At 44.1% G+C, this 22,122-nt stretch overlaps 2 protein-coding genes across 3 annotated transcripts in view; both read right to left on the bottom strand.

The window, feature by feature from the left end:
• The window catches only part of DIAPH1 (diaphanous-related formin 1), a 105,102-nt gene extending 97,766 nt beyond the window's left edge, over positions 1 to 7,336 (bottom strand). Inside the window, exon 1 of one of the 2 annotated variants that reach the window (XM_011973815.1) lies at positions 7,065 to 7,336. In XM_011973815.1, the coding sequence (XP_011829205.1) occupies positions 7,065 to 7,181 (117 nt within the window). In that variant the 5' untranslated portion in view covers positions 7,182 to 7,336. The remainder of the gene's footprint in view (positions 1 to 7,064) is intronic. The other variant, XM_011973822.1, reaches the window with a different exon arrangement.
• Positions 7,337 to 9,145: 1,809 nt separating this feature from the next.
• The window catches only part of HDAC3 (histone deacetylase 3), a 17,336-nt gene continuing 4,359 nt past the window's right edge, over positions 9,146 to 22,122 (bottom strand). The window contains exons 4-15 of the mRNA XM_011973802.1: positions 18,836 to 18,917; positions 18,652 to 18,708; positions 18,476 to 18,531; positions 17,966 to 18,099; positions 17,359 to 17,439; positions 16,913 to 16,986; positions 16,693 to 16,757; positions 14,762 to 14,851; positions 14,581 to 14,639; positions 14,253 to 14,332; positions 13,776 to 13,933; positions 9,146 to 9,808 (exon numbers count right to left, since the gene is read on the bottom strand). Coding sequence (XP_011829192.1) covers positions 9,739 to 9,808; positions 13,776 to 13,933; positions 14,253 to 14,332; positions 14,581 to 14,639; positions 14,762 to 14,851; positions 16,693 to 16,757; positions 16,913 to 16,986; positions 17,359 to 17,439; positions 17,966 to 18,099; positions 18,476 to 18,531; positions 18,652 to 18,708; positions 18,836 to 18,917 — 1,006 coding nt within the window. The 3' untranslated portion in view covers positions 9,146 to 9,738. The remainder of the gene's footprint in view (positions 9,809 to 13,775; positions 13,934 to 14,252; positions 14,333 to 14,580; positions 14,640 to 14,761; positions 14,852 to 16,692; positions 16,758 to 16,912; positions 16,987 to 17,358; positions 17,440 to 17,965; positions 18,100 to 18,475; positions 18,532 to 18,651; positions 18,709 to 18,835; positions 18,918 to 22,122) is intronic.

The following is a 22,122-nucleotide window of genomic DNA, read 5'->3' as shown; positions in this document are numbered from 1 at the left end:
GGCTAATTTTTTGTATTTTTAGTAGAGACGGGGTTTCATTGTGGTCTCGATCTCCTGACCTTGTGATCCGCCCGCCTCGGCCTCCCAAAGTGCTGGGATTACAGGCGTGAGCCACCGCGCCCAGGCGACCAGATTCTTAAGAAAGAGATATAAATAGCAAGTAAGGACAAGAAAAGATGTTCAACATCATTAGGGAATGACAAATTAAAGCAGACTGAGGCTGGGCACAGTGGTTCACGCCTGTAATCCCAGAACTTTGGGAGGCCGAGGCGGGTGGATGACCTGAGGTTAGGAGTTCAAGACCAGCCTGGCCAACATGATGAAACTCCATCTCTACTAAAAATACAAAAAGTAGCTGGGTGTGGTGGCAGCCTCCTGTAATCCCAGGTACTCAGGTGGCTGAGGCAGGTGGCTGAGGCAGGAGAATCCCTTGAACCTGCGAGGCGGAGGCTCCAGTGAGCCGAGATTGTGCCACTGTACTCCAGCCAGAGCAACAAGAGTGAAACTCCATCTCAAAAAATAAAAAAATAAAATAAAAAATAAATAAGGTATACTGAGATATCACCACATACCCACTAGAATGGCTAAAATGTAAGACTGATCATAGAGTTGACAGGAAATTGGAACTTTTCTACATTGCTGGTGAGAACGTAAAAATGACACAAATTTGGAAAACAGTTTGGCAATTTCTCAATTAAGCACAGATCTACCATATGACCCAGTCATTCCACTCATGGGTACTTACCCAAGAGAAATGAAGACATACGTCCAGCCCAAAAAGTTGTACGTGAATGTTCAGACAAAAACTGCACTCCCGAAACTGGGTATACCCCAAATGTCCATCAATAGGGTAAATGAATAAACAAATTGTGTAAATCCATACAATGTACTAGTACTCAGCAATATAAAGGAAAAAGCCATTGATCTATACAAGACCAAACATCACAATAAAAGAAGCCCCCAGCAAAGGGGTTCATACTGTATGATTCCATTTATATAAAATTCTAGAAAACACAAACTAATCTACAGTTACAGAAAGAAAGTCAGTGGTAATCTGGAGATGGGAGGACAAGGATGTGTGAGAGGGAAGGATAACAAAGGGGGAAGCAGGAAACTTGAAGGTAGCTGCTATATTCATTATCTTGACTACAGAAATGGTTTCATGAATACATATGCAGTTTATTGTATTTTAATTATACATTGATATATATAAATATATCAATAATGCTGTAAAAATAGAGATGAAGGGTATCTTTTCTACTTGATCCTAAAGTTCTGACAGTGAAAATAAAACACAGACAGATCTAAGACGTAAGGCCAACTACCAATGTATGCTCTTTGGTTTTCTGTGACCTTCAGTATCAAAAATGGTTTATAAATCATCCTGTCTTGGGCCCTTACAGTATTTTAAATCTTAAAAGAAATTACAAATCCAAAGCCGTCACATGACACTACTCACAAGACAGGAAATGAGTTACAAAATCAGAACTCCAGAAAATTATACAGGACACCATAAACTCTACCTGTATTTGCCACCCTAACAAAATGCCCAGGTAGCTACTAAGGACCAGTCATAACCACCATCAAGGATGGAATTTTCCCATCTTCCATATGAGAATGTTTCCTTTAATTCAATTCTGTTATGCTAATTCTCATTTGCATTCCCTTATCTGCTCTATTCCCGCCTTGGAGGAAAGAAATTTAAACAAATATTTAAAGGGCAAATTGACTCTCCCTAACTGTTGCAGCGCCAAGCAATAGAGGGCGTGAGGGCCAATTTCTTTAATCTTTTTCCTTTCAGTCTCACAGCTTGTAGTAAATCTGTTCCTTTTACATAATCTCTTTCTACTACTCCAGCCATTCCCAAGATCCTGAAATTTAGTAAAGGAAATGCAGAATCCAAAATTTCTGCTCCTCCCCCACCATTTGTTTATCCAGTTTCCACCTCTTAGCCCCTTGATGTTTCCAACCTACAACTGCAAGAAGTGACTGTTGCACTGAGTGGGTGTTTGGACTTGATGACATTTAAAGTTCCTTCCAACTCTGAAGTTTTGAGGGTACCATTCATAGTAAGATTTAATAATGGATGGAAGTAAGAATTTCAAAGTTGAAAGAACAATGAGAGTTATCTTGTAATCATTGGTAAAATTCATTAAAATATTGGTCTATTTCTCTTTTCCTTCAGTAGTTCTTTTACTTTCTTAAAAAGGGTTTCTGGATCCTAAAAAATTTGTAAAAAAAAAAAAAAAAAAGGAAACATAAAGGAGAAAATACAGTAAAATATGTTCATGGTAATTAAAGTATTCTTTACTTTTCAATTTTTAGCAGAAAGGTTTTAAGAAATTTTAGTATCAATAGCTTCTGACTGCCCCTAATTCCCCAAAGGCCTGGCTATTCATAGGTCTCAAATCAGCCACCACAGAAGTAGGAAAGGAATAAAAACAGAGGGAGGAGGTGACAGGCAGTCAGGCAAGGGGAGAGTGTGGCTTTGCCTCACCTAACCCCAAGGAGGGGCAAACATCCAATGCTTTGCTGGTAGCACAAAATGAATTTTTTGCCTACTGCTTTCAAACAAAGGTCATTGAGAAAAGGAGGCTCAACGAAAAAAGAAAACCACTTAAGTAATACAAAGTTTGCTTCAAAATGGGGATGATTTTTGTAGCCATGAATAATTTCAGCTACTGAGACATAAAAAGAGATATATAAACCTGCATATACAAACTCTTTGCTTCTCTATAACATCTAGTATTTATCAATAAAAATTATTTTAACCTGTTCTTCTAAATCATATGTGACATTTAACTTATCTTTTAAATCTCTATTACATTTCACAGAAGATAGATAACACTTCCCAAGACTAACCTGGCAATACATTTATAAAATACCAAGGGCCTTGGGGAATAACAAAAGGTTATTCTATGACACATGAAATAAAATTATTCTGACCCATGCACCCATCAACAAAATTAAATTATGTCTCACTATTTTCTTAGCTTTCATAATAAACATAATTTACCGGTCATAAAATTTTCAGCTCTTTTTAAAACAATTTACCACCTCTCCCAAGGCAGAGATTTTAATTCCAAGGCATTCCCTCACTTTCGCCTCCCGTGAGGGAGAATTTTCTTTGAGAAAGTACAGGTAACCACACCAAGTAGACTCATGATCTGTCCTTAAGACAAGGCAGGAAGAATGGCAGAAATTTTTAAGCTATCATTCTGTCATCTCAAACATCTCACTAACATTCCTGTAGGTTCCCCTCCCTCTTTCCAAACTAAATAATCCTTGCGTTTATAATCTGTTTAAAAAAAAAAAAGTGTACAAAGTTCTCTGTATATTTTTCAGTTTTCTGCAAACTTTTGCAAAGCTCTCTGTATATTTTTCAGTTTTCTGCAAACTTTTGGATTAAAGTTCATGTTTTAAGAGGATATAAGCAGAAATCTGCATGAACAACTCCACTTCTTTCATATTCTGTTTCCTAATATCTGCTTAAAATTCTGCCTGGCATCCTTTACCTTTAATTTCTCTCCTTTTGGACAGGAGTCTACAACTAAACATTTATACTCTATTACTTTGCATTTAGAAGACTGCGTAACTGCAACATGACCAAAACTCAATATAGGCATCCAAAATTAAACAAATTTTAATAAATGTAATAACAATAATTTTAATAATAGTAAAAATTATTCTCTCAGCTAGGCGAGGTGGCTCACACCTGTAATCCCAGCACTTTGGGAGGCCAAGGCTGGAGAATCACGAGGTCAGGAACTCGAGACCAGCCCGGCCAACATGGTGAAACCCTGTCTCTACTAAAAATACAAAAATTAGCCAGGTGTGGTGGCGCGCACCTGTAATCCCAGCTACTTGGAAGGTTGAGGCAGGAGAATCGCTTGAACCCGGGAGGTGGAGGTTGCAGTGAGCCGAGATGGCACCACTGCACTGCAGCCTTGGACAGAGCAAGACTCCGTCTCAGAAAAAAAAAAAATTATCTCTAATCCCACACCAAAATTAATGTTTTACAAAGTTATGCTCCTAGTTAAATCAGGAAGCAATATTCTCTCTTAGAATGTATCACTTTCCCGATTATATGAGAATGCATGCAAAGTCTATTAAATACAGGCATACTCTGCAGTCTCCTAACATCCTGGTTCTACTTACTCCCCTCATGTATATTTTGGAAATCAGTCTATTTGACACCCACATTCATCACTGCTGAAAAGTCAGAAAACCCTCTGTTCACCTAGAATTTTTATTTTCCTTCACCTTAAGGACTTGTGAAAGGAAATGGAATAATGCTGGAGAAGCAGTATGCTCATGGCCCGGGAGAAGATAGACTCATGAAGAACCCAGGGGTAATACCAGGCAGCCTGGCTTCAGCCACTCACTGTCAGCACCCCTAACAATCATGTGTTTTTAAAAGATGATGCCCAACCACTTTTAAACTGAGACTCCATCTCCTTTCCACACAAGATGCCTCAGAGGGTAAGAGCAGATCTTAGACAATTTGTGAGCTCTGTGTTCTCATCAGTTAATCCGTATTTAGAACCCGCATAAGCCAGGAAAGGTACGTAGCAGCTAAAGGAATTATAATCCCTCAAATGCAAACAACCTTCGGTCACACTTAGTCCAAACCAGTGCAGTTTTATAAAGTACATTCTTAATGGAGCTCCAGAGGACACATACTTTAGAAAAGGTGGAGGCGGCGAAAGAGCTTTGAGTTCAGTTTTAGCCTATAGTTCAAGAAAACTAAGCCACGGGTATCAAAAGCACACCAGCAATCTCACCCACTCCACCCACCCACATATACATACAGAGACACAAAGAGAAGTGGATTGCAATGCTCCTCCTCATCTCTCATTTCCACAGAGTTCTCAGAAAAAGAGCAAGAGGAAGAAAGAATATTCTGATGCCTTGAGATAGGTTACATTTAGCAATAAAAGGGTTAAGCAGCACTACTTTCCTAGAAACCTTCCAATTCCCTAGCTACTAATGCAATTTTCCTAATTACCTGAGCTATCTAGTCTTAAAAATTCAGCAGATTAAGGGTTAAGACTAACACCGGAGAAAGAAAAGAGAACTTGGTTCAGCTCCACCCTCTTTAAAGCAAATACCAACAACTCTGAGCCAAATCCACTAAACATATAGAAGACTTCATGGACATTCCAAAAGACAGGTGAAAAGGGGTTGAGCTTCCTCAGGTTTCTCACCTTACAGCACCACACACATAGTAGACTTCTCAAATTTGTGAAATAAACAATTGTTAGATAAAATAGGGTACATATAAAATTACACTCAAGACTTGAAAACAAGTCACAGAGGTCACCACAAGTCAACAGTAATAGCTGGAATTCGGGTGAGGAAGGTCAAACAGTACTCATGGAAACAAAATCAAAACAAAAACATATAGAAATAGAAGGAATATGAGCCCTAGAACTTAAGTTTTGGAAGGAAAGCTAATGGCGGGGAGGGGTCAATCCTTATCCTAAAGAAAGATACAAAAATGCTGCTTTAGTCACCAAAGGAGGAGCGGGTGTCAATACTCTTAACCTTATATTTCTAGGGGGGAAAATAAGATGTTCACCAGATAAAAACAGGTGGTTACTGACATCTCGGATATCACTGGAAAGGGCAGTCCAGGAGCACTTGGTCTTGCTAGAATAGAAATAGGAAGAGATGAGTCACTATTTTAATTCTATTTAGAATTAAACACCTAACCCTTCAGGGTTAACATCTCAACCCTCTAGTCATAAAACAACATTTTCTTCCTGTTTCCATTGCTTTATCACTTTTCTTCCCAAATTTATGGAGCTGGGTCAAAATGTTGGGAGGTGGGACTAAGAGAAAGAGGTAAGAGTTACAAGCCATTTGTTTAGTAGAAAGATACACTAGGCTAAGGGCATAAATACCTGGAAGACAAAAGAGCTACAGTTATAACTAGCTATTATAATGAGCATCAATATTCAAGACTCTTCCTCTCCCGGACAGTGCCACATATCTTACAAAGCTTTTATAGCAAAAAGCAACCAAACGACTCCCTGGAGAGAGGCCATGGTGTGGACAAAAGGTAATGAAATATGATAGGGTTACACGTATATTGATATTCCTTCAGACTCGGATTGAAAGTAACTGGCATTTGAGGAAAGGTTACTCTTCTACAGGCACGCAAAGGGAAGCCAGTAGTCGCCTTGGGGCACAAGAGGCAGTAGAAAAGGAGTTGAGGAGATGGTTATCATGGGAAATGTAAAAAAAACCAATTCAATTACAAACTTCTTGAACTCGCAGTCCAACTTTCTTCCCACAGGAGAGATTTACCACCATCCTACGTCAAGAAGGGCATAATCATAAGAGTTCTAATCCTCTGAAAAGTGATGAGCAACAGGGAAGAGAGGTTCTCTGGATAGAGAAATACTGGTAAGCAAATAAACGTCATGCCCCAGTGACCATAGGACCTGGGCAGGAACCCATGCCTGTAATCGCAAGGACAAATGTCCAAAGAAGGAGGGGGGTAGGGCTCAAGTCAGGTAACATTCCTGAGGGGAAGGATTATCAGGTGACACCCGGCGGAGGGCCCAGGGGACTGGGCGGGAGGAAAGTTAGCAGGTAAAAAGGATCAATCATGGAGAAGGAAGTGACCTTTAGGAGAAGGAAATACGAGAATACCAAAAAAGGGGTAAGGGTAAGAAGAGAAAATGGACCCAGAAGAGGGGACCAAAAAAGAGGAGGCGTGTTCGGGTACTGGAGGAAGAAGAAAGGAAGTGAGGCTGAGAGGGGAGAGATGGGGCTGAGAGACGGCCGGGGATATGCGGGCAGGAGGGCAAAATGTGCGGGCTAGGGAGCGAGGGAAGCCCCGAGGTGGCCGGGGTAAGAGCCGGGTGGGACTCCGGGGCTTCCCGAGGTCCCGAAGGGGAGGATGTCGGGCTGCAGAGCCGCGGACAGAGCGAAAAGAGGAAGGGAGACGCGGGGGCGGCTCCCCAGAGCCAGGCAGGCGCGCCCCTGGGGCCGGCTGCAGGGGTCCAGAGGGCGCTTACGGGGCCAGGCAGGAGCCGGATGGGAGGGACACTCACAAATTTCTTAGATTTGCCGCCGTCGCCGCCCGCCGATGGCAGCTCATCTGGGCTCCGGCCCTTTTTCTTGTCCCGGGTCCCGCGGCCGGGCCCCAGGCCCCCGCCGGGCGGCTCCATTCCCGGTTCACGCTGGCCGGCAACCCCGCGCCTACGCCGCTCCCGCCCGGCAGCTCCGCGACCGCCGCCGCCCAGCCGCTCTTTAGCCAGCAGCTCTTTAGCCAGCCGCCGCGCCCCGCCTCATTAGCATGCCGGGCTGCGCGCGCCTCATGAATATACAACGACGACGCCTCACTCCCGCCCGCCTGCCCCACTTCCGCCCGGACCCGCAGCCCCTACCAATGGGGGAAGGGAGAGGGGCGGAGGGAAGCCGCGGAAGCGCGCTACCTGCCCGGCGGACCTAACCATTCGGACCCACGTGGGGGGGGTGGCGAGTAGGCGGTGCAGCTCTCCGCGGCCGCGCCGGGGAGCACCGCCCCCTGGCGGTTGGAGCAGCGCAGGCGTCTGGCTCCCACGCAGCGCCCACATGGCTGTAGCCTGACAGCCTGGACCCTCTCATACCCCAGACCAAAAACTGCATGAGACCATTATCCTGGCAGAAAATTAGCGCCAGGTTTTTCAAGAGAATGCAGTTTTTAATGTGTGCAATACCCATGGAACACATGAAAAATGTTATAAAAGTGATAGCCACCATGTTTTGAAAGCAAGGTACCAAGAACAGAGCTCCGTCCAGGGTAAGCACTAGGCTAAACCAGACTCGCTCTGGAGTTTAATTTCCTAGTTTGAATTCCAGGTTAGATACCATCTAATTGTTTCTAATCAGGACAAACTAATTATTGCCAATATGTGCCTAAACAGCAATAAGAGTTACCACTTAACCATGCCCTTTGCTCTCTGCCAGGCACTATGCAAAACACTCTACATGTATTTTTCTAAGTCCCCACAGTCCCATGTGATAGATTCCGCTAGCCTCACCATTTTATAAATAGTAAATTTGGACTTTCTGAGAGTTGAAGTGACTTGCCCAAGAAGGCATAATTGATATATAAAATTTAAACCCAGCTTAGTCTGATTTGCTGCCAAACCCTATGTTTAACCAGGATTCCCCACTGACATAAACCAAACATAAGTGAAAAGAATGAGTATTCTCCAACAGTATATTCTTTGTTCTTCTAGCATGACTTTCTCTAAGCAATTTCATCCATTCTCCCAGCTACATCTGTCCCTTGTGTGAGTTACGTGGCTACCAGTCGGCCTTCACAATATGGACTGAATCATCTTAACCACAGCTAGCAAGATTTCAAGTGTAAGTTCCCGAAGAGTAGAGTCAGTGACTGACTTACGCTAGAGCCCCAGTGCCTAGTCAAGGGCCTGAGATATACCAGGGACTCTGCCAAGCTGGCTGGCTCCTAAATTTGGCATTCATCTCTCTTGGTCCAGACCTTCTAACAGTGACCTGATAGAATGTTACATAGAGCTGTCCCTCCCATACTTCAACCTGACTTAGTGCTGAGCTTTCCAGACTTTTTGTCCAAAAAGTCCAAAAGCTACTTTCTAAGCTAGTATTGAGAAAGACAGAATCAGAATAGAGGGGAGGAAGTGACCCATCTATCAGTCCTCTTTCTTGTACCAGTCTATATCTGCTACAGTATTTATCATACTACTGACTGGAATGTACTCTTCCAGAGAAAGGTCCATGTTTGTGCCTACTACAGTATTTAGCATTGTTCTTCACATAGACAGTTAATGGGCAACTTATGTCAGGCACTGTGCTAAGCACTTAACATGTTTTATTTCAGTGTATCTTCACCAACTAGCATTACTACTCTAAACACCCAGATTCAAACACCTGAAGTCATCTTATACTCCTCTCAAATCTGCCCAGGTTTGTCTAACTCTTAACCAAAATGCTCTATTAACTTCTTAGATATACAATAATAAATGTAGAATACATACACAGGGCCTAACATAGGATATGTGCTGAATGAATGTTAACTATGCTTTCATTACATGCATCACCACGCCCATTTCTCTCTCCTTTCATAAATAGGAAACTAGCAAGAATTAACACTCCTAGAAAGACGAAAGGTACAAAAAATACCGACTTAGTTTATTGGATAAAAACAGTGGTAAAATGGACATAAAGCCAAAAGTGAGAACAGAACATTTTCGTATCTTCCCAACACTTGAAAACATACTTCCCATCACCTGGGATTCAGGTGTTAGGGAGCCAGAGCCCCTGCCAAATCCCTCTCTCTTCATCTTCCCTGGAAGCAAGGGGAGGAGGAAATCAGAACTCAGGGGAGGAGGAAGTCAGAGACAATCTCGGTCCTTGTCTACCCATTCGTCCCTCAAAGTCTCTGGGTTGGAGGGAAGCAGGGAAGAAATAAGGGACAAGGGGGGCTAAGGACTGGCCTCCAGGGCCCACTGCCAATAATGTCCCATATAGCTATCCTTGTCCATATCTCATCCCTAAGAGGTACCACTGTCAGGCCTTAGGAGAGAGAAGAAAAGGGGGTAGATGGTTCGAGAACCAAATGTGGTCTCCAGACTCTTTCCCAGAGTCAGCAAAAGCCCTGGGGTGACCACTCCAGGACTCTAGGAGCCACTCCTTTTCCCTCCAGTCCAACCAAGAGGTGAAAAGAAATTCCTTGGGACACAGCATCCCAAGCCACTCTTAAATCTCCACATCACTTTCCTTGTCATTGTCATGGTCTCCATCATAGAACTCATTGGGTGCCTCTGGCCTGCAAAGCAAGGGGAGAGAGGTCAGGATCTCACTCCAAGTTCTAATCTTCTCCCATCACCCTCTTCCAAAGCCATTTCTCAGGCCCCATTGAGAACCATTCCTCCTCTTGTTGGTAGAGACTGCTATTCATTCACCCATTCGCATATCAAATAAACATTAAGGAACTACTCTATATAGACATTGTCATAAACCTTAGCAGTACAGTAGAGTAACAAGCCAGACAAGGTTTGTCTATCCTCAAAAAGCTTACCTAATAAATGAGACTAGTAACTAACAAAGTAAATAAATGATAATTTCAGATGAGGGAGAGTACAATAAATAAAATGAAGTGATATGACTGAAGGTGATGGGAGCAAAAGGGTGAAATTTCAGACAGGAATACTGGCACATAAGACCTTATAAACGTTAAGACCTCAAGTCTCAGGAGGAGCTAACCAGGGAAAGACTTCAGGAAGGCCATGCCAAGCTGCAAGAAAACCAACTACAGAGATCATGAAATGGAAAGAGACTGATGTACTCCAGTAAGAACAAGGAGGCCAGGACAGCTGGGAGCACTATGCATGAAGGAGAGTAGTTAGAGATGAGATCCTGGGTGTAGGTAAGGGCTAGCATGCAGGACCTTTTTAAGACACAGTCAAAATTTTGGATTTTCTCCTAAGTGCAAGGTAAAGGAGAGTTTTAATTTTAAGAAGAGTGATGTGGTATTATAAACCCACGGTGAAAGAATGGATGTGAAAGCAAAACAGGGCCCAACAGGTACTCAATATTGGTTTCTTTCTTTTTCAAAAAGTATTCTCAAAGGCCAGGTGTGGTGGCTCACACCTGTAATCCCAGCACTTTGGGAGGCCAAGGCAGGTGGATCACAAGGTCAAGAGATCAAGACCATCCTGGCCAACATGGTGAAACCCCGTCTCTACTAAAAATACAAAAATTAGCCGGGTGTGGTGGCGCATGCCTGTAATCTCAGCTACTCAGGAGGCTGAGGCAGGAGAATCGCTTGAACCCGGGAGGCGGAGGTTGCAGTGAGCCGGGATTAGCCACTGCACTCCAGCCTGGCAACAGAGTGAGACTCCGTCTCAAAAAAAAAAAAAAAAAGAAAAAGAAAAAAAAAATAGAAAAAGTATTCTCTGGGACACGGAGAATAGAGAAAGTCATCAAAGAGAAACTAAGGAACTAAGCCAGGAAAGGCCTTATCTGCAGGGTGAGCAATGTCTCAGTTACTTCTAAGTGCACAGGGTTAAAGGTGTGGAGTCAGAGAATCAGGTTGAATCTCAGCCCTGATATTTAACTAGCCATGTGACCTTCAGAAAGTTACTTAGTCTTGCTGGGCGAGGTGGCTCAGGCCTGTAGCCTGTAATCCTAGCACTTTGGGAGGCTGAGGCAGGCGGATCACCTGAGGTCAGAAGTTTGAGACCAGCCTAACATGGAGAAACCCCATCTCTACTAAAAATACAAAAAAAAATTAGCTGGGCGTAGAGGCGCATGCCTGTAATCCCAGCTACTTGGGAAGCTAAGGCAGGAGAATCACTGGAACCCGGGAGGCAGAGGTTGTGGTGGGCCGAGATCATGCCATTGTACTCCAGCCTGGGCAAAAAGAGCGAAACTCTGTCTCAAAAAGAAAGAAAGAAAGAAAGAAAGTTACTTAGTCTCTCTGAGCCTTAGATTCCTCCCGTGTTAATCTGAGAATAAAAGCCATCAGAGTTGTCTGATGGCAACAGAATGATTATACATATGTTGTAATAGACAGCACTTAGTAGTGTCTGGTGCTTGGCAAACCCACAAAAAGTGGTAACTCTTCCTATTTCTACTCTGCAAGTCATACGCAAGCTGGAGCTATAGGCATCAAAGAAGAACAGAAACTCAGTGGGTGGCCTGACAGAGAGGTAGGGCTTAGGAACAGGAAGAGGCCTGAGGCTTCTGCTGGCTGTTGAAAGGGGGTGGTATTATTATAATGCAGAGACTAGGCCCAGATGCCAGCCTGGAGCTATTGATAAAAAACCCAAACCTCTACAAAAGGAAGAACTTAAAAACAGGTTTTACCAAACCAAACCAGACAATGAAAAGCAATTTCCGTAAATCCTGGAAGCCCTGAAGCCAGATGTTCAGACACTTCCTCACCCAGGAGAGGGGATCAGGGGATATCCTTGGAGGAGGAGAGCTGGAGAGGGCCCCAAAGTCACAGTAGTAAAGCCCAAGTCCAGAGGAGAGATACGGGAGGCCTGAACTCTAAGACAGAAGCGGATTCTAGAAGGGGCTGAGAAGCCCATCAAGCTCTGCAGCAGAGCTGGCTCAAATCTCTAACCCTGCGTGGGAGCAGGACTGCGTGTCCCACAAGTGTCCAGCTGTGGTTATCCCTCAGTCATGTAAGGAAATCTGTTCTCCATTAAGTGCATCTGTTTCTGTACTTCTGGGTTCTGTTGTCTTTTCCTTTCATTTTTCAGTAAAGTTTTGGGATTAAAAAAAACTCTATCCTATCCTTTTTTCCCCCTAACTCATTCCATCTACAAATATTTTGTATGTATCTCAGAAAGATAAAGACTTTTTTTTTGAAAAACAACATAACCACAATACAATTATCCCACCTGAAAAAATTAACAGAGCAAAGAAATCAAAGAGCCTTAGAGAGCAGTATGCAGGTAGTGACCTGTCCAGCTCAAGACCTGGAAAGACTGAGTAAAATGCTGGCAAGACTATAAGCCACTACAGACTTCTGGATGGCAATTTGGCAGCAAATATAAAAAATTTTAGGCCGGGCGCAGTGGCTCATGCTTGTAATCCCAGCACTTTGGGAGGCCAAGGCTGGCAGATCACAAGATAAGGAGATCGAGACCATCCTGGCTAACACAGTGAAACCCCGTCTCTACTAAAAATACAAAAAAATTAGCCAGGCGTGGTGGTGGGCGCCTGTAGTCCCAGCTACTCAGGAGGCTGAGACAGGAGAATGGCGTGAACCCGGGAGGCGGAGCTTGCAGTGAGCCTAGATCACGCCACCGCACTCTAGCCTGGGTGACAAAGCGAGACTCCATCTCAAAAAAAAAAAAAAAAAAAATTTAGGCCAGGCTCAGTGGCTCACGCCTATAATCCCAGCACTTTGGAAGGCCAGGGCGGGAATTTGAGCCCAGGAATTTGAGACCAGCCTGGGCAACAAGGCAAGACTCGTCTCTACAAAAAAAAAAAAAATGAGCCAGGTGTGGTGGTGCACACCTATGATCCCAGCTACTCAAGACGCTGAGGCAGGAGGATCACTTGAACCTAGGAGTTCAAGATTGCAGTGAGCTATAATCATGCCACTATACTCCAGCTTGGGTGACAGAATGAGACCTTGTCTCAAAAAAAAAAAAAAATTAGTGCACACAGCCTTTGACCTAGCAGCAACCATTCTACTATCTAACCCATTCAAACAAGAATGCAAAGATGTATATGTAAGGGGGTTCATTGCCACATTATTACTGTAATACCAAAAAAATGGAAAATAATCCATCTACACAACAGATTATTATACAGCTGATAAAATACTGAGGCAGATCTATATTAGCTAACTGGAACCAGCCATATCATGTAAAGCAGCATATGTAGAATGACTCTATTTGTATTTATAAAAAACTAAAAACCACACAAACTGCAAATGAGTGTGTGTTTGTTTATATGTACATACAGAACAGTATATTTGCAATCTATAGAAAAAGGCCTATCTAAAATAAAAACTATTAACAGTGGTTACTCCTGTGGAATGGGTCTGGGATTGTGTGAAAGCAAACAACATATTTTGGTGCTGTTTTAAAATTTTACAATAAATACGTGTTATTTTTGTCATTAAAAACAGCAAAGAAAAGAGTGAGGATATTGTAGCAGACTAAAGGAGGTAAGCCAGAGGCAATTAAGCTAATACCTTCCCATTTACTTTTTCCCTTTTAAACCTCCCCAGCAAGCCTATTGGAAGTAGGCTGAAGTCCCTGCTCCCAGACCTGCTATAGTTCTCCTCAGGACCCCTCTCCTCTGCATCAGCCTCATCAGTCCTGTCATAGGTCAGGAGGTCTGCAGGCACGTCATGAATCTGGACACTAGGTGCATGGTTCAGCATCTTCAGGTTTTCAAAGATTGTCTGGCGGATCTGGTCCAGATACTGGTTGGAAATGAGGAACAGAGAGTGAGCAGTTCCCAGTGATTCCCAGGGCATGCAATCTCCTAGTTGCCTTTTACCCCTACCATCCTGATTTTCATCTCAGTGGTATCTCTAGTTCAGGTCCCCCAATTGATAGCTGTCCCTCCCCACCAACCCCAACTGCCTCTACTTTAACCTGGACTGCCTCCTAGCCAATAACAGTGACAGTGATGACTTAGAACTTCCTTCTCCTTGGTTTTTCCTACTTCCCACATCTTTGACCTCTCCTGGGCTCCACCTTTCAGGAGAAGTTTGTGCTCAGCTTTTCTGAGCTGCTGACCTGGCGTGAGTTCTGATTCTCGATGCGGGTGCTGACATCTGGATGAAGTGTGAAGTCTGGGGCAAAGTACTCGAAGTATTCTTGGGGAGGAGAGGAGAAAGTATAGCTCAGACTGAGAAAGGCAGCTACCAAGACTTCCCAATCTTTTTCCTTCCCATCCAGAGCACCTACATAATAGCTGCCCAATCTTTTCCCTGCTCTGAGCCCAGGGGTTTAGCCTGCAGAGCTCTGAAAGTGTAAAATTTCCCATCTGCCTTCAAACCAGGTCATTCTGGAATCTGGTGAGAATGGCCTTCCTGTTATGGGGGTGTTGTGGGGTAGTCCTTACCACTATAGGGAAGCTCCTCACTAATGGCCTCTTCTACCAGCAGCGATGTCTCATATGTCCTGAAACCAACCAGCAGAGGGGAGCAGGCTGATCAAGTGGGCTGAAGGGCCCATGTGGCCATATCTGAGGGACACCCTAGCTCACACTGGACAACAGGGGAGGAAATCAGGAGGGTGCTCACCAGCAACGGGCAACATTTCGGACAGTATAACCACCACCACCCAGCACCAGTAGAGGGATATTGAAGCTCTTGACATATTCGACGCATTCCCTGTTAAAAGAAACCAGAGGAAGATGTGGAGGAGGTTATCAAAAGACAAGGTAAATAAATACCTTTAGGTATTGCCTGAAAGGAGCACAAGAAAACTATAAATGTTCCAAATCTTTAGCTGCATAGTGAAATTCATTATGTTATACCCTTAAGATTTGCATATACTTTATATGCTGTGTCTCAATAAAAATTTTAAAATAAAGCACAGTCCCACCTCTGTTCTGCTCAACACCCTCCCTGGCACCCTGCGTGTTAACCAACTACTCTCATCAATGCAGGTTCTGTCAATTCTAACCTTGAAAATATAACTCATGCCCGGTGCAGTGCTCACGCCTGTAATCCTAGCACTTTGAGAGGCCGAAGCAGACGGATTGCCTGAGCTCAGGAGTTTGAGACCAACCTGGGCAACGTGGCAAAACTCAGTCTCTACTAAAAATAAAAATATATATATATACATACATATATATATATGTATAGAGAGAGAGAGCCAGGTATGATGGCGCATGCCTGTAGTCCCAGCTACTCAGGAGGCTGAGGCAGGAGAATCGCTAGAACCCAGGTGGCAGAGCTTGCAGTGAGCCAAGATCGTGCCACTGCACCCCAGCCTGGGCGACAGAGCAAGACTCCATCTCAAAAAAGAAGAAAAAACCATATATATGTGTGTGTGTGTTGCAACAGCTGGGTTGTGGCTGTTGTTCTTCATTGCCACCTCCTTCACCTTAGTCTGGGCACCTAACCAACACCATGGCTTCCTAACTGGTCTTCCCACTTCCACCCCCATTCCCCCATCCAAACTTTTCTCTATTCAGCAGTCAGAATAGTCACTTTCAAACACAGATTGGATCATGTCACTTTCCTGCTTAAAATCCTTCAATGGTTTCCCATCATGTTTGGAATATAATTCAAACTCCTTACCAGGGTTTAAAGGCTCTGCACAATCTCACCATGGCCAGCTTCTCGGACCTCACCTCAAACTACCTCCAGCCTGCTCCCTGCATTCTACTTCGTCAGCTCATTCCTGCTACAGCCTTTTTTTTTTTTTTAAAGAAACAGTGTCTCACGCTGTTGCCCAGACTGAAGTCCAGTGGCATAATCATAGCTCACTGTAACCTCAAACTCCTGGGCTCAAGTGATCCTCCTGCCTCAGCTTCCTGAGTAGCTAGGACTATAGGCATGCACCATCATGCCCAGCTGATTTTGTTTTTTATTTTCTGTAGAGATGGCTCGTGCCACGTTGCCCAGGCTGGCCTCAAACTCCCAGCCTCAGGCGATTCTCCCACCTTGGCCTCTCAAAGTGTTGGGATTATAGGTGTGTGCCATTGGGCCCAGCCCTCAGAGCCTTTTGTGGGCCTTTGTCAATGCTTGGGACAGGCTTCTCTCTGCTCCTCTTATGACTCACTCCTTCTTAGTCTCCAGGTCTCAGCTCAAATTTTACTTCTTCAGAAAAACTTTTCCAAATCATGCTATCTAAAGTAGGTCCCCCATTGTATCCTGTGTCTCAGCTTTCTTTTTTCTTTCATAGAATCTATAACAATCTATTTCATTTGATTATTTATTTTTTGTCTGTTTCCTAAACTGTGAACTCCACAGGAGACTCCTCATTCCATCCCCATGATGTGGTACAATGCCTGGAACATAATAGGTACTTAATAAAAATATATTGTGAATGAATGACCATCTAGGGAACTCTGTTCAAGATGACATTTCTAGTTCAAGTACAATTTATAGCTACTTTTGATTTCCAAGAAGAGGTGAGGCCCATTCCCCATCTACCCCCACCCACGTACTGAAGTCCAAGGCCACTTGAAAACCTTGCGGAGAAGAAGGAGAGCAAGTCTCACCCATGCCCTCGGATGCTGAGGTTAAAGCAGCCCAATCGATCACAGCCCAGAGAGTCAGCTCCACACTGCAAAAAGCAAAAGCCCAGGCAAGTGCAGTGAGATAACTGATCAGAACATCACAGATACCCCGTCTATCACCAACCTAAAGAACCTCCTCTTCCCTTGTCCTCTTTCCCCAAGCCCAGGCAGAACACTCCTGAGGAGGAACTGACAGTATTACCTGGAGCACAATGCACGTGGGTTGGTAGAAGTCCACTACCTGGTTGATAACCGGCTGGAAAAGGTGCTTGTAACCTGGGAGAGGGCCAAAGATGGGCACCTGGCACCCCAAGGGGATGGGGAGACAGGGAACAAAAGGAAAAAGGGGGTTGAGCGAGCATGTAGCCCAGGAAAGGGGCAACCCAAAAGAACCGAATCATTGGTCTGAAACTTCTGGAAGGGATCCCAGACTGCTATGGGTGACTGATGAAAGCCAATGACTTTTCCCAGAAAAATGCACATATACATGATATGTTGCATACAATTCCCAGGGATTCATGGTCCCTCTGAAGGCCCTTCATCCTTAAGGACACCTGGCCCCAACAGCAGACAATACGAGGCAGAAGAGGTTACTTCAAGGAGAAAAAGAAGGGGCCTAGGGAACAGAAGGAAGACTTCAATACTTACTCTGGTCATCAATGCCATCCCGCAGGGGCACATTCAGACAGTAGTAGCGGCCACTCTCTGCCCCGACTTCATACATGTCACCTACAGGGAAGCGGGTGGTGGTAGCCACACATGGGAAGCACCCACAGCCCAGCTGTTTCAACCCCAATCTGCACTCTGGGAGCCTCTCACTGCATCTATGTAGCTTCACCATAAACTCCCTAGAGCCACTAAATCTCCTGCAGCTCGCATTCATTTGGCAAAGAGTTTTGGGGGATCTACTCTGAGCCAACTGTGTACTAGGCAGTAGGGACGCAGCAGTGAACGGAACTAATGAAATTTACGATATCCCACCAAGCTTATATTCTTAGGGAGTAGGCATGAGGAGGGAGGCAATAAACAAAACAAAACAAAAAACCACAATAAACATAAATAGCAGTGAGTGTTCTGAGGGAATGAGGCTGATGTAACAGAGGAATGGGGAAGGAGGTGATTGTGACAACTGGGGTGGTCAGGAAAGGCTTCTCTGAGGAGGGGACACCTGAGATGAGACTAGAAGGCTGAGAAGGAGGCACTCATAGTAAAGAGCTGAAGGGTGCAAATGGGAAAGTAATCCCTATTCCCATACCTGTGCCAGGGAAGAAGTAATTTCCGTATTTGTGGAAGGACACCGTCATGACCCGGTCAGTGAGGTAGAAAGCTTCCTGAACCCCGTCACCATGGTGGATGTCAATATCAATGTAAAGCACCCGAGGGTGGTACCTGGAGGGAAGCCAAAGCCAGGGTCTGAGCTAGAAGTGAACCCCTGACCCACTCCTCCCAAACACCGGGTCTCGTTTTGTGAAGAGTCTGCTTCTGCCCTGGTCACCTGAAACTTAATATCACCAGTTCCCTAAAGGCAACTGGGGGCTCCAGGCTAGAGGCTAGAGGCAGGGACAGAAGAGGGATATGCAGAGAAGGCTGAAATGTGAGCAGGCAGCAGGGAATCTGCAGCAGTGGAAGAGGCAGCCTGAATAAAGCATCAAGAACTTGGGAGAAGCTAGTCAGGGAGGAGGGAGGTCAAGGTCAGGGCTGAGTCTGACAGACCTTCTCAGCCAAGAATCCCGTAACTGCCCCCATCTCCTCCTGGGCTACTTACTTGAGCAGCTCCAGGATGCCAATCACAATGTCGTTGACATAGCAGAAGCCAGAGGCCTATGGCAAGACAGTGGTCTCATAAAGAGAGGAGCAATTCCCCTACCCAGCTGCCCCCACCATCATCCTAAACACCTACCCGAGGATGGCCACTGTCTTTCCCATCAACTCCTCACTCACCTCAAACTTCTTGGCATGGTGCAGACCACCAGCCCAGTTAATGGCAATATCACAGATCTGAAAGACAAACACCCAAGTCACAGTCCTTCCTGCCCATCCTTCAAGCTGGGAGCCCAGGATCAGGGTTAAATCCCGAGTCCAGGGATCTAGAGGAAAGGAGGAACAGGACTCGGGACTATGTCACCTTGTTGTTCAGCTGGGTTGCTCCTTGCAGAGATGCGCCTGTGTAACGCGAGCAGAACTCAAAGAGCCCGGGAAACACTGGGCTGCAGGGAAGAGGAATAAGTTGGAACCCTCCTGCCTCTGTCTGGGCCCTTCCCATACCTCCCTCCCCACCCCAGATTCCTCCAATCTCCATTTTTCAAGAACCTTCTCTCCCCCTCCTACACACCTGTGCTATCTGCAAATTTATTCAACAAATATTTTGGATCAAACCATGTACCAAGCCCTGTGCAAGGCACTGGATGGGAAGTAAAGAAGCATTTAACTGTCAGGGAATTTGTATCCTAGCTGGGGAAAGAAGCAAGCAGCTTCCAGGTACTGAAGTACAATGTTAAAAGGAAATCAGTTGAAAGAAAAGATGAGCTCTGTTTTTCTTAGTCTCAGTGTAACACATTTTAACATAATGTTCAATAATATTCTTCACAGTCACACATTTTAAAGAAAGAATTGTATACCTACATATGTGAAACGGTGATGAGATAACCCACGAAAAGCCTGTGGCACAGTATACGGTATCTGCTAAGCCTTTAATAAATGTCAGTTATAATTATTACCATTGTTATTCTTTATAAAAAGCAAAGGCTTGAAGCCAGACACAAAAGGCTACTTACTGTATGACTCCATTTATGCAACATTCTGGAAAAGGTAAAATATAAGGACAGACATCAGATCAGCAGTTGGCTGGATGTAGGTTGGAGAGAAGATATTAACTACAAAAGGGTGAGTGACCTTTGTCAGGTAATGGAAATTTCCTATACCTTGATACTTTTTTTTTTAATAGAGACAGGGTCTCACTATGTTGCCCAAGCTGGTCTCGAACTCCTAGGCATAAGTGATCCTCCTGCCTCGGCCTTCCAAAGTGTTGGGACTACAGGTGTGAGCCATCGGCGCTGGCTCTACACCTTGATATATTCTATCAAAACTCTCTGAACTCTTACACCTAAAAAAGGTTAATTTTACTGTATGCAAGTTATACCTATATAAACCTGACTTTTTAAAGAGGAAAAGCTTAGGCAATCCCTAGTTTTAGGTCTCAAAAAAAAAGAAAAATAGTGCAGCTGACACATTTGACCATGTGAAAAACAGAACTGTAGGGGCTTTTTGTTTATTTGTTTTTTGAGATGGAGTCTCGCTTTGTCACCCAGGCTGGGGTGCAGTGGCCTCACCGCAGCCTCCGCCTCCCGGGTTCAAGCAAGAATTGTAGAGTTTTACAGTTTCTCGAAAGGTTTGGAAAGAATTAGGGATTAATACCTAGAAAACTAAGCAAATGAAAAAATAATGCAATTGTCAGCTCCAGGAAAAACAAAAAGCTTTAGAAGAAAATAGATTAAATCACACTACACTATTTGGCTTGATAGTAAATGAATCTTTCAGAGTTATAATAATGTAAACATAGAATACTGACTTATTTTTAAATTATTATGAAGCTGAAAGGGGAAAGGAAGCCAACGTGATGGTGTAAGAAGACTAAATGCTCATATCCCATACTAAGAGCTTAACAGATACTACCTAAAATTGACAGATGAAGAAATAGCAATGAGAGACAATACAGGAGGGCAGTATGATTACAAGCACAGATTCTGGAGCCAGACTACCTAGGTTCAAATTCCAGTTCTTTAACACCTACTAATGATAGTGAGGTTGTACAAACTGTTTAACCTTTCTGTGCCTAAGTGTCCTCATCTGTAAAAGGAAACAATAATACACCCTGCTTCACAGGGGTTGTTGAGATTAAATAAGCTAATGGCTGTAAAGCACTTAGAACAGTACCTAGTATATAACAGGTATTCCCTAAGGATTACAGATTAGTAATAATAGTCAATTAATATTATTATTATTTAGAAATCCAAAGGTAAATACCAGAAGACATAGGGAAAGGAGCTGAAAGTGGCTGTCACTGGGCAGAGGGATTTATGGGTGAAAGGGAGAGGTCTGGATTTTTTTTTTTTTAATTTTTGAGAGAGTCTCGCTCTGTTGCCCAGGCTGGAGTATAGTGGCATGATCTCAGCTCACTGTAACCTCCGCCTCCCGGCTTCAAGCAATTCTCCTGCCTCAGCCTCCCAGAGCAGCTGGAACTAAAGGCATGCACCACCACGCCTGGCTAATTTTTTTATTTTTAGTAGAGATAGGATTTCACCGTGTTGGCCAGGCTGGTCTTGAACTCCTGACCTTAGATGATCCACCCACCTCGGCCTCCTAAAGTGCTGGGATTACAGGCATGAGCCACCACGCCCGGCCTGGGACTGCTTTTTTATTTTTTTCACTTAAAGGCCTGTAGTACAATTTGGCCTTTTATGTTAGAATACTTTGAAAGCAATTGGAAATTCATTAAACAGAAGAAAAATTCCTGATTCTCATCAGAAATACAGATAAGACAACTGTAACTTGTTTGACAGGAAGACTGATGCAGCATAGATAGCCCAGAGATAGTATTCTAATTAGCATTCCCTAATTGCACAAACAGCATCTACAGGACCCCAGTGTGGCTTAAGGGCTGACCCTGTATTCTCAGACCTAGAAAGTGAGCTCAGAAATAGCAGCAGGTATAGTCACAAAAAAACAAGAACCCTCCCAAGACAGCACGTGACTGAACACCAAATGAGCAGTGCAGTGTGTGCAGGACAGAGCTCTATGGGCTGGTGTGGTCAAGAAAGGTTTCATGGAGATGGTGTGCGAAGAGTGAGAAGGCCTTGAGGAGGTTGAATAGAGAACTAAGGGCATTCCAGGAAGGCATCCTGTGCAGCTAAGGTGTAGGGATAAAGTTGGAAAGGTGCCAAGGCCAGCCTAATGAGTTGGCCTCTATCCTACAGTCCTGTCATTTCTTAATGACAGAAAGATCTGTCATTAAGATCTTTCAGGAAAACAGATTAGTGGTTTAAAAACCTGGGATCTGGATCATGCACACTCCAATGGCCAGTTACGTGACTGACGCTAAGTTACCTAAATATTCCCAAACCTCAGTTTACTTATGTATAACATCAGAAAAAGGTCTATTATAATACATCTAAGGATTGGCATGAGAATTAAGTGGATTTACCGGCAATCCTTGGCATAATACCTAGCAGAGTAAGCACTCAATAAATGGTAGCTATCATAAGAAACTCGGCCGGGCGTGGTGGCTCAAGCCTGTAATCCCAGCACTTTGGGAGGCTGAGACGGGTGGATCACGAGGTCAGGAGATCGAGACCATCCTGGCTAACACGGTGAAACCCCATCTCTACTAAAAAATACAAAAAACTAGCCGGGCGA

This window comes from Mandrillus leucophaeus, unplaced genomic scaffold, assembly GCF_000951045.1.
Source record: "Mandrillus leucophaeus isolate KB7577 unplaced genomic scaffold, Mleu.le_1.0 Scaffold1003, whole genome shotgun sequence".
Classification (NCBI taxonomy): domain Eukaryota; kingdom Metazoa; phylum Chordata; class Mammalia; order Primates; family Cercopithecidae; genus Mandrillus; species Mandrillus leucophaeus.
The sequence above is the reverse complement of the archived record's forward strand: the minus strand, read 5'-3'. Positions and strand labels throughout refer to the sequence as shown.